Source organism: Pseudomyrmex gracilis, unplaced genomic scaffold, assembly GCF_002006095.1.
Source record: "Pseudomyrmex gracilis isolate BER0280 unplaced genomic scaffold, ASM200609v1 scaffold_21, whole genome shotgun sequence".
Taxonomy (NCBI): domain Eukaryota; kingdom Metazoa; phylum Arthropoda; class Insecta; order Hymenoptera; family Formicidae; genus Pseudomyrmex; species Pseudomyrmex gracilis.
In genome coordinates, this window is record NW_018020605.1 from 1,091,165 (window position 1) to 1,103,826 (window position 12,662).

Consider the following 12,662-nt stretch of genomic DNA (forward strand, 5'->3'; position numbering starts at 1 on the left):
AATTAGTGCCCAACCTCGACCGCTTAATTCACTCGCAATTCGACCTTGAAGGTCTCGACATCTTGCCATTAACGCGAACATTCCGAGCTCTCTTTTGACTCGACGGTAAAACGTTCCTCAAAAAAAAAAGAAGAAAAAAATGTCCCTATTCTTCTCTTTTCTTCCGTTGAATTCCGCCGCTTTTGATTATGGAACACGCGGGCGTAGAAAGTACGCGACGAACTTGGATGGCGATGTAAAAATTTATATTCGCGCTCGTACTTATTTCGCCCTTATCTGGACGTCGACACGGTCGGGATAAGTGGCGACGAAAGAAAGAGGAAGATAAGAAAGAAGTAAGAGGGAAACGAAGATGGGAGGAAAGGAGAAAACGACGATGAGAAAGCACGAAGACGTGAAGTAAAAGAGTACAGCGAGAAGAAGAGAAAAGAAGGAGACGAAGTTGGAGAAACCCCGGCGAGCATTAAGACCAGATTGAAAATTGAATTATTAACGAGCGACCTGCCGTCCAGCATGTAAATCATACGGAAATATTACATTTTTTTTTGTCGCGGAAGAAATGTAGACTCGAACACGAAACATCGTCCAAAGTATCGCGAACAATATTCTTTTTCTCGTCTTCTGTTTTAATCGCGAATTCTTTTATGCTTCCCTCTCTTTCTTTCTTTGCCACGTGGTTGAGCAAGAGATTCCGTTTCTTGACTAATTTTGCACTGCGTCACTCGATATTGTTCCCACGAGACCCACTTGTGCAAAATGCCGCGTGCATTATGCAAACAGAGCGTTCATTTATTCTCATATTTTAGCGTACCAGGTCACATCGTTTGCCGAAATAAAATCTTGAATATTGTCGTAGAAAGCATAATTTTTAATGGTTATTATTATTTAAAATTTTTGTCAAATTCTAACACTGAAATTTTAACAATTTGAGATTCTGAGAGAGAAATTTCAATTTAAATTTATTTTAAATTAATTGGCGCAACAGATTTTTTTTTTTTACTATTTAATTGTATTTTTACAATTTTATCCGATAATCTCTGATATTAATTTGTATGCATGTGTCGAGTAACTTATTTAATCTGGAAAAATATCTCTCTCTCTCTCTCTCTCTCTTTTTTTTACTCGCTTACTCACTTATCAGAAATTCTCACGAAATAAATACTCCGTATGTATTTGCTGATATTTTGTAATGTTTATTCATTCGCTTGAATAGCTAATACATCGCGTTTAATTGACTAGCATATTATCTCTTCGTCAACGCGTACGGTATGTAATCTTTGTTTTTATAAAAGATATTCGCGGTTCCACGATCGTAACTTTCTCTCATCTTTTTTCTCTCCATAATTTTTGCGAAATTTCCCGCGCATTGTTAAAACGTGAAAATGTACCGCCGCAGCGATTCGCTCTCAATATCCCGCGAAAGGTATCCTACTATGACAGATGCGCCTGTACTGCAGCAAACCCGGACTACGAACCGGTCACGAACGGCTGGTGCCGCCAGGCGACACGTTGCGAACGCAGAACGTGGTGAATAGGAGACTCTGGAAAGTTATTCGGGACGCGCGTCACCATTACCACCGGTAACACGCCCCTTTTTTGTTCCGCTCGAATCAATTTCTTTTGCGAGACACGTTTGATACTTTTCGTTTTTTTTTTTTTTTTTGTAATTGCGTTACTTGTAACAATTGTAGATGTACACATTGACCCAGTGCTTCGTCCAAACGGGCACATAACGTAGCAGTGAAAAGCGCGCACATATTGCGATTACTTCTGTATTAACGCTTTGAACCACGAACGAATTATCGCGTGCACGAGAAGAGACGCAGGTGCGAGAAAAGAGTCGAACCAAAAACTTGTCTCTTATCTCTCTCTGTATGTGATACTTGTAGATTCCTTTTGCGCAACTTACTTATCAAACACGTACACGCGCGGATTTATGCGGTTGACAGTGGCTTATTGCGATAGAGACAGACGGCGTAATATATTATACCACAAGTAAGAGAACAAAAGTACTGCGTGAATATATCCCATTCTTGTTCCTATTTCCACGTACACGATGACGGTATGTCATAGTCAAAGCTTTACCTCTCTCTCTCTCTACTTCCCCCTTCACACTCTGGTATTAATAATAATCATGTGAATATTCACGGACAATTACATATGATTTGTTGGACGGCTATAATTTAAACCGTATGATACAAATATTTTGCATATAAATGGCGTCCGGCAATCGATAGTCGATTAAAGCGTATAACAATTTAAAACGCGTCCGTATGACACTGCGTTAGTCCCTGTTACATTTTTTTTTGTCGTTTCGGACAGATTGATGAAGTGTTTGTATTCGGATGCGATCGCAGGCGCGGCGCATAGATCGCGAACGAGTTGCAAAATTTTGGACGATGCGGACAGCCTGCGGCAAAGAGGAAAATCAAAAAGTTACACTTTTTTACGCACGTCATATTTTTTCGATGACATTCGCTCAATCCTTTTCAATAGAAGTTGTTATATTTTATTTCCGCGTTTTTATTTACTACGCGCGCGCTCTACGAATGCGTAAAACTCAATTAAAATGCGCATATGCCAAGATTATTAGATTTTTTTAACGTACTATGATGCAATACAAAGTAAAATTGCATTGTAACTTTATCTATTGTCGGAATATTTTTGTACTTTATGAAGAAATCTAAAAATATATAAATACGTCAAATATCAAAATGTGAAATCGTATCATTAATGATGATCTATGTATATGTATGTTTTTTTATACGTGTCGAATAAGTATTATTTGTGTAAAGTTGTCAACAAATTTAGAAAATTGAAACATAGCTCTAAATTGAATTGTTTTTTAATACGTTCTCTTACATTTTATTTAAAAACTATAAGCTTAAAAATATTAAGTACCAATTGTTTTTAGTGATATTCTTTCTACTTTAAATTAAACTATATTAATTTACAGGAAGTAGGAGCAACATATATATATATATATAAATAATAAAATGCTGTGTCGTTTTGTACGTATATTTACGCTTTTCTTGATGAATTACATGTATAAAAACTGCGAAAAGGTAATTATTTATTTTACACGAAGTAAGAAACTGTCGTTAAAAAAGACGTCGTTTGCGGAAAAGGATTATCTTTCACACGAACAAATTGCTTTTCTCGCTATGACAATAGTTTCGAGCAACCATGTACACTGTACAAAAAGTTCACACTATTATACAATATCACAATTCATAGCGGAAACATACAAAATTGTGTAAATTTACATGTAACATGTGTAAATTTCTGTTATAAATCGTACAACATTTACGTCTTTTTTCAAATTTCTTTTGCAGATTCTCGTGTAAAATATCCGTGTTTACACACTTTTGATTTTACAGTGCACGCATAACTGGAAACAAATAACATTTTGCATACCTACGTAACAAAAAACTAGATACATGAAAAGTCATCGGTTCGTTTGTTCACCATTCGAAAAACGATATTTTCGCTTTCGACAAATCGGGCAGTTAACAAACGCGTTATCAACTACGATTCTATCTAATTGAGCGAATGATGTAAAAAACAAAACGGCTCGTCACACATTGCGTGACAACATTGTGTCCGTGATAGGTTTGCCTGTAACTATGTATATCTATCACTTATACAAGAATGATGTAAGAATTGAGAATCGGAAAGAACGAATTGAAATAAGTATTGTAGCGAAAGATAATTTGGTAAAAGTTAATTTTGTTCAAACATAAGTGAATGTCGTATAATTACAGTGTTTTTACATATGTGTGCTTCTTCAAACAATTATCTGTTACATCCATTTTCGCTGACGCAAGTATACTCTTCGGACCTTGATAGAGTATAGTAAAATGTAGTTTTATTAATTGTGGAATATGTAAAATAACAGATAAAAACAAGTGTGCATATATATATATACACATATGTACACGCACAATAAGATAATTAAAATATAACAAACTTAAACAATAAACGCAGTTTGTTAAATTTGTTAAAATATAATAAATATAACAAACATATACGTACGCTGTAATTGTAAAGAGAAAGTGGATATGTATAGCAGCTTATTCCGGAATAAGTTTCACATTTTTACATCAATTAGTGTAATCGCAATCGCGCGAGACTAGAGCACAGTTACATATCTAATTAAATGAAAATAATAACTCACATAACGTAGACACGATAAAAGATAGTCAGACACAATAAAAGTTTACATACAAAAAACTTGACTGAACTACGTGTGAGTTTCCACAATTGAAGTTTAATCTGTTGTTTATTTTGTCGAAGGAATGTAATCGCATCTTTGAAGTTAACACTCAGAAACAATGCAACATCAGTCTATGTTGACAAATGATCTAATGCATTCAACAGTCGTATCGAGACAATTTTGTGTTTCGTTGCACGTCCTGATTAAATTTTGAAGTTCGAACCTTCGAAATTTCATCTGAGAATCGTCCATGCTTTTTTCTAAAGCACATGTATCCTTCTGTCTCTCTCTCCGAAGGTTTAATGATATTCTCATGTTTTTTTTTCTTTTTTCTTTTTATTCTTCTTTATTCGCCTCGTCATCCCTCGGTCATGTACAGCCGTCAAAATTAGGATTGCTGAAAAATTAATGCGAAACGTCATTCGATTCCACGTTATTTCAGCTCTCGTGGTCAACAATCGAACCGAAAACCGCAAATCGCATTGCGGGAATATTTTGCGCTCCGAGAAAATGAGGATATTTGAAGGATTTGGTAATAATCACGAATAGACCTTGAACAATGACTATCGATTGCGCGCGCCTTGTTGTGGTTAATAAACAACGGTTACATAATAATAATCCCGCGTCGAGATAATAATTTATTGTAACTCTCTAAGTAAAAGCAAATAGAAAAAAGTCATTATTTTTTTCCGCTTGAAAGTTTCGAATTGGAGCGACATTGATCAATTAATGACATTAATTATAACGTTAGATAAAATTAATTTTGATTTTCTATAATTAGAAAATTTTTATGTATTTCTATATTGAAATTTATATGTATCTGAACATTTTATTGCGCAGTTTTTGGCGACGAATACTTGACAAGTATGTCCACAATAGTGTGAAAAAATAAGAAATACACAAAGACTTGAGAATCGTGTTTTGATGTTTTCTCGACAACGTGCTCGTCGTCGTACCGCTTAAAGCAGTTTTTACGCCAAGTCAGTTTTTGTTCGAAGGACTTTCAGACTGTCATTATTCGGACAGCGAGTAAAATCGCACGCTTCTCGATCGCGAGTGAAATAAGAAGCGATAACTAAAATAAAAAGTGAAATACAATATTGCGTGTATATCGAGATGGATGGGTTTTTTTCTTAACTTTAGAGCTCGCACGCATCTACGATCAGGTAAACCGGCAACGTTAAAATCTTACAGTCTTTACTACGGGTAACATTTCGTAAAACCAGTTTTACTGAACTTCCTCGCCCACCTTGGCGATTTATCGTCGACCTTTACGGCCGCCCCTTACAAGATAATCCGCGTCATGCGAAAAGCTCTGATGCACGGCGTGGCCATGGCGTTTACATGATAAAGCCACCTAAGCCTCGTTTCTCTCGTATTTTAAAGGATCGTTTAAAGTTGCGAGAAAATGGCCGTTAATTTTCGCCGAAACGTCGTTAACGAGAATTATTGCTGATACGAGACGTGATACCCTGTTATGCGCGAAATTCGCATGCGTTTTCTACTTTATTGTACTGTTAGTGCATATAAAACAGAGAATTCCCTCTGTGAAATGTTCTTGAATGTAGTTATAATTCATGTTTAGATGCTATAAAATTACATCAAATATTGAAATCTGTGTGTAGACTGTCTTAATATTATTATTGGATATTGTATTATCTCTAATAAGTAAACAATGTACTATGCGTTAGCACACAATTTTTATTTTTATCAGATCTTAATTTTATTGATATTCCTTAAGTACTTTACCGATAATATCTTAGATAACAGTTCTTTTTTTACATCATCCAAAACACACACACATAAAGATAAATATCTTCCTTATTTCACGTGTATATGTAAAATATTTCTCGCGATTGATTTTTTTGCGTTGAAACTTGACTACATATAGATACATAAAGATATAAGAAATTTCACAACAATTTCGCTCAACAAAAATAGTCGTGACACCGGTAATGAATATTCAAGAAATGCGATTTGCGGCAGTGTGGTATATATAATATATTAGAAAAAACCTATATTTCTCTCTGTCTGTATGTAATGTTTAAAATATTCATGATTTATCATATCTAATATACTGTGTTTTCGTATCATATTAATACGACAAAAATTTTTGAACTTTATGTACATGAGTAACTTATTTATGAGTAACTTATTTAGAGTAAAAAAAAGAACGAGAGAGAGAGAGAGAGAAAGAGAGCAAGTTGCGTGTCACGAGCCCTCTTTATCAATCATATATTCGTCTCACCTCCGTCTTGTGGGTTTCCACGCTGTTGAGCGCGACCGTTTCGTCGGGAGCAGGCTCTTCGTCCTCAACGTTGTCATCAGAGACGCCGAAAATAGTTCTGTACGCGAACGCGGAAATCAGGGCACCGCCGATCGGACCAAACCAGTATATCCAGTGATGCTCCCACTGGTTGTTCCAAATTGCCGGTGCGAACGACCTCGCTGGATTCATGCTACAGCCGGTGTAAGGCCCAACCGTAATTGCCAACACGGTTACCGTGAAGCCGAACTTGATCGGCACCGAATCCCCGTTTTTCTCATTCCTCGGATCCCAGACGGAGCACACCACCATCATGAGAATTGCAGTTGCGATACCCTCGACGAGCAAGCCTTGAATCGCAGAGAGTTCGGTATGAATATTAGTCACGCAGAATATATCGGATTTTTCGGACGTGGTGGATGTCAAGTAATGCTGCGGCGTCACTACCTGTAAAAACGGTCGAATGACAGAAACGATCGATGTCGATTAAATTGGGCGAGAAGGTTTCTTCTTTCAAGATTGGTTTCGTAGATACACAGTCAATATTGAATTATTGACGTGAAAAGCACGAAATTGTATGAATTTTTGTTATGCGATTTACATTGAAATCGCATCATGCAATTTACATCAAAACAAACTAAGTTTTTCGTGAGTTATCATCAGTATTTGATGGTAGATAGATTGATAAAAATGTTTCGAGAAAGTCCGTTTTTTTTTTTTTTTTTATTCATACGTCGTATATTTTCACTATTTCCAGAGCAAAAATAGATCTTGCCAATTGATCAGGATGAACGGATATTTATTAATCTGTCAAAACTGAAGAATTTTTTCGGTGCGTGTTTGAGTAATTTATTCGGAAAAAAATTACTAGTTTATTTCAATGTGAACTGAAAGACTAAAATTCATATAAATTTTCCGTTTTTTGACGTCATAATTCAATATAGCTGCAACAAGTGCCCGCACAGGAGCATTAATAAAATTAAAATTGTTATGTTACATTTTTGTTGATTATAAAATGTATTGAGCCTGTGTGTGTTCGTGCTGAGTACATTTTTCGCGATTAATACATTCAAAAGACCATATAGTTGATTAAGAGAAAGAGTCGATTATTTTTTTACTTTGTACGCTCGTGTTATCTGAGATTGAGCTCGCCGTTCTCGGATGTGACGAGGCTTTTTTCTGATTAACGCGAGCATTAATTATTAAACGGATTGCATATATGCTTCTGAATTATCAATAAAGCAGAGCATTTCTCTTTCTTTATCCATGTCTTAAAAAATATAAACCGACAAGATTACCATTTTATTTCTGTCTTGCTATATAACTTCGTGATTACTTTTGGTCATACTTATTCGCTCTCTCAATTTCGCTGTTATTTAAATATATGTCACTGAATTTTAAATCTTTAATGAAATCCACATTTACATATCTCTATTGCTCGACAAAAGTCGCTATATATGCATGAATATGAAAAATGTTTTTGTTTTTGTGTCAATACGTATCTATATACTTGAACGCGTATACTGCATTATTTCGTAATACACGCTTCTAAACTTATACATTTGCATTATTTCTTACATATAATAATTAGAAAAAATAATAATTAGAAAAATAAGTTTCTAAAAAAATAAAATTAGATTTTTATAATTTGTACAATTTATATATATGAGATAAATATTTTTATTTTTTTAGATTTGTTTTTTATATACCAACCTTTAGCATACCGTAACCTAAAATAGCGCCCATCATCTGCGACACAAAATAAATTAAAGCTTCGAAAAGGGTCTTCTTTCCGAGAACGACAGATCCTACAGTGACTGCTGGATTAATATGGGCGCTGCTGATGTGGCCAATGCACTGAAAACGACAAAATTCAAGAGAATTGTTTAATTATCGATGGGCGCTCTAATTCTAACAGCTATATTTAACAGCGCGCTGCTCGTAACAAATTATACAAAATTATACAAAATTGCCGCGGCGCGGATACAAATTACGAGATAAATAGGAAGGTAATGAAATGCACGTTCTAACGCACGAAATGTTATGCGTTAGAAAAATTTTTGAGCATTTGCTAACGAACCGCGGTACGATTTTGCTGTATATTTTGCTGCGAGTGAAAGCCAGAGAACTAAATGCAATAAAATTCGTTTTTAGTGCAATATCGTAATTATTGAAACGTTTTAAATCAGTGTTCGAATTTATTTGCAACTGCCCCTAAAGCGCTACGCCGTTTCGCATTCCCTTCACCCCACTTATCACAATGATGATCCCCGCGTCGGTCAACGATCACCATCGATAGTGGAATACACTCAGGTACGGCACTGCGCGCGCACTACCATTAATGACGAAACGATAATCGTCGCTGAAATAAGTGGAGTGAAAGAAAAGCAACTTGAGTAGCACTCAGAAAACTTTTTTGACATTGGCAAGTAAATTCGAGTATTTTAAACAAATCTATCTTAATCTTAATTAGGAAGAAACAGGATTCGTGACTATAATTGTTTTATAGGATCTATATAATACATAAGATGTAATTATTAACGCGCGCGCAAAAAATAAGATCGATTATAAAATTACAAATTCGATCACTTTGACTTTATAAAACTTTTTACTATTTATAAACACACACACACACACACACACACACACACAGAAATGTAGGCGTCGCATCGGTTGCTGCAGTATTTTGTCACATTTTTTGATAGAAGAGATCCTGATAATTTTTATCAGAGTGTAGCTCAGTAAGATAATAATAATATTCTCGGTTATCTCTCTCTACTGACCTGGATCACAACCATAACGGCCAAACCGAAGGCTATCGCTATTTGTAGATGAAAAGTACGGACGCCGAGGCTACCGACACAACCCATGCATCCCAGAAATACCAGCATGGATGTACCAATCAGCTCCGCCAATCCGGTCAGGAGAGTATTCTTCATAGTGCCCTCGGTTTGTACCCATCGCTTCAATCCTATAGAAAATGTTTTTTTTTGTTAAAAAAACAAACAAACACTTTCTTAGGTGTGTGTTCATCAAAACTAAGTAACGGGGAGATACATAAAACAAATTGAAATAGAAATATTTAATTGTTTTTTTGCTTCTCATTCTTTCAGTTTTATACTTTCACTCTTTAGTATCGGAAAAAGTGCTCTTTTCAGACTTTTCACACATCTCACAAAATATTTAAGAAATTAATAGACCGCATATGTGTGGAAATATTCTTGTCACAATATTGCCGTGTGTTCTCGTCACTGTTGCACTGTTCATAACTATTTCAAGACGAATTAGTTTCTTTACGCGAGACAGCCTCGTACAATACGCCACGTGTAATGATAAAATTAAAGATAACGTGATTTTCAACGCGATCGCTTCACTTGCCTCTTTCTTTGCGTCGATTTCGCCACATTTTCCACACCGTGTCGACGCGCGAATAAACGTGCACGGCTCACGACCAGCTCGTACGGAATAAGTACGTCGCTTTCGTGAGAGAGAGGCAAAGACATTGTGACGTATCACCAACACTCGACAAAGTTAAGGCAGACCGCACGTGCAACGTACGCGATATATCGAAGTACTGTACACTAGTAGAATTGTTTATAGAAGAAAAACGTAGCTATACTCAATGATATAATATGCGTACAAACTGGCGTCACTTGGCGTCATTCAAGCGGAAACAAGATAATTAATTCTCCTGATTATGTTGCCAGTAGTTACACACCGTATCGTACAAATTTACATCAAATGTCGCGCTATACACTCGAGAAATCTACCGCGATTATATAAAAAAGAGACATATTTGTTTCTTAAGAAATATCTTTTTCAAAAAGAACAAAAGAAAGTATATATAGGATTTTTTTAAGCATGTACATGTTTTTTGTCAATTCAAAATTTAAAAGATGTTAAATATTGTAATACTGTAAAGTGTGTTTGTATTATCTGTATTTTTTATGCGTGCATATATATATATATATATATATATATATATATATATATATATATATATATGCATGTATATATAATCGGTTTTTTCAAAATATCAAACGTATAAATGCTTTTTTCTTGAAAAAAACTTGCCAAGTGATGTTACATGTAGTGGTAATAAAGATGCAAATAAATTCCTTTAAGTTATAAAAAAACGAGTTCTTATCGCGTATGTATACTTAGTGCGATTAACCAGTCGCGAGATTATTTGCGCAATTTGTGATGTAAGACGTCGTTGTAATTTGGTATTAACTTCTTTTGCGATGATATATTATATTGTCACATAGTACTGTCACATATTTGATACTATCATGCGCGCAACGCGTTTGTTTCTCAATCTTGTAATATTAATTTTGCTCTTATAATCTATAGAATTCAAGTTTGAAATCTTCTCTCTCTTTATTCATCTCAGATATACTTTTCAACAAGACTATCCACGCGTAAGGTGAAAGTAATACAGCGACCGCGACAGCGATGCCAGTGGTTCACTACACAGAAAATGCCTCCATGATACTGTAGTCGACAAAATTACTTGATAATAATTTTATATGTTTATTAACACACACACATCAATAGAAAAAAAAAACACACTTTTGAAAGAAGAGTAACGAGAATTTTGTTGCGTAAAATTCACGCATAATCGTTTTTACATTTCGGAAAGAAATATTTTTCTTTGATAAATAAGCACATTTTATCTTTCAATAATTACAAGTTGGTTCGCAATTTTATTGTAAATAATTGTGTTTGATTCTTATACATTATCACAATTGTCATCGATCGACATAAATTACTTATTATTCGATTTTTTATGTTGAAAGATAGGTATAATAGGTTTTTTCTTCAAGGTAAACCACTTTGTGTCAAGGCTATTTAAACAAGACACATGTATAGCACATGGCTCACAACCAACAGATGTATTTATAGTTCTCAATTTCTTACTTAGCATAAGAACAATTTGTTACTTACAGTTTAAATTCTGCGGTTGCTCGATATTTGTTATATACACAGGTGAATGAAGCAGCTGGTGCACATGAACGAATCTCGATAGAATCGTGTTATTTTTATAATCCTTTAAATCCCGCAACTTGCGGTTGAATGCGGTCTTCGATACGCGTGAGTTTGGGTTAGAATTAATAATTAAATACTTAAATAATTTTTATTGTTGTGTCTCGTATCGCGAAATAAATAAAATCTTGTTTGTTTCTGATCGATTGTCAGTACCAACGTCATGAACCTTCCTCATAATGAAGATCGACGCCACATGAACGTGACGCGGTGCGCAAGAAAAAGAAGAAGAAGAAAAGCCGCAGCTTCGTCATCATTTCGAAACATTGTCGCGCTTCTAATCACCGTTCAAACGAACGATCGTCCACCCCAGCCTAACGAAGCTTTAATCCACGATTTGCATACAATCGGCTAATTTCGCGGGAATGCTGCCAAGAGATTATGCGGTAATTAGTCGGCATAATTTACCTATTAGACCGATAAACGCCGTTATATATACACGCGAGCGTAAGTTAAACGTTAATCGCGAACGTATATTAATTGATTAATGATCCGTGACATACTACGACGTTAAGTTGATATAATTGCTTTGTCTGCTCTCGAGAATCGATTATCGCCGTATTTAATGAGCCGAACGTCTTCTCTTTCAACAAGGACAATTGTCTTTATTTTTCGCCATTTTCTAATGAACTTCGGTCCCGAAGGAAGATCTTTTAAAAAGACGCATTGTTTCTTCTCTTCTAAAATATTGATTCACGCAAAACTAAATCACTTTGAGACACTACAGTAAAAACTTAATCAACAATATAAACACATTATTTTCCCAAAAGTTGTGACGCGTTAAAAAAAAATGAAGGTATAGTAATTTTAGATTGAATTAAAATTGACGTGTGTGTACGTGTGCAGAGAAACCGGCGATAAATATCTTTGTACTTTACACGTGTGTAAAACTTGTGCGTACAGTTTTTTATGTAGTACAGTAGTAAGTGCGGAATAATTTTACAACTTGAGCGTGTATCGTATGATATTATGTTTGGTTTTCATATAAGATGAGCGATAAAGACCAGCAGTATAAGCTAACCGATAGCAACGAGTTGAAAGTCTAATCGTATGTAAATTTACTTTAAATATATATGGTATGCGTTTAAATGAGTGCCGCAATGTTTTATCATTGCTGTTCGGCGGATATAACAA

The 12,662-nt window shown here is 35.1% G+C and overlaps 1 protein-coding gene across 3 annotated transcripts in view; it reads right to left on the reverse strand.

The window, feature by feature from the left end:
• Positions 1-3,002: 3,002 nt before the first annotated feature.
• LOC109851846 (aquaporin AQPcic-like) overlaps positions 3,003-12,662 on the reverse strand; it is a 30,022-nt gene continuing 20,362 nt past the window's right edge. The window contains exons 1-5 of one of the 3 annotated variants that reach the window (XM_020422337.1): positions 9,861-10,039; positions 9,266-9,453; positions 8,196-8,339; positions 6,465-6,929; positions 3,003-4,613 (exon numbers count right to left, since the gene is read on the reverse strand). In XM_020422337.1, coding sequence (XP_020277926.1) covers positions 4,605-4,613; positions 6,465-6,929; positions 8,196-8,339; positions 9,266-9,453; positions 9,861-9,888 — 834 coding nt within the window. In that variant the 5' untranslated portion in view covers positions 9,889-10,039 and the 3' untranslated portion in view covers positions 3,003-4,604. Of the gene's footprint in view, positions 4,614-6,464; positions 6,930-8,195; positions 8,340-9,265; positions 9,454-9,860; positions 10,040-12,662 lie in introns of those variants that run through there. The other 2 variants (XM_020422338.1, XR_002249939.1) reach the window with 2 other exon arrangements.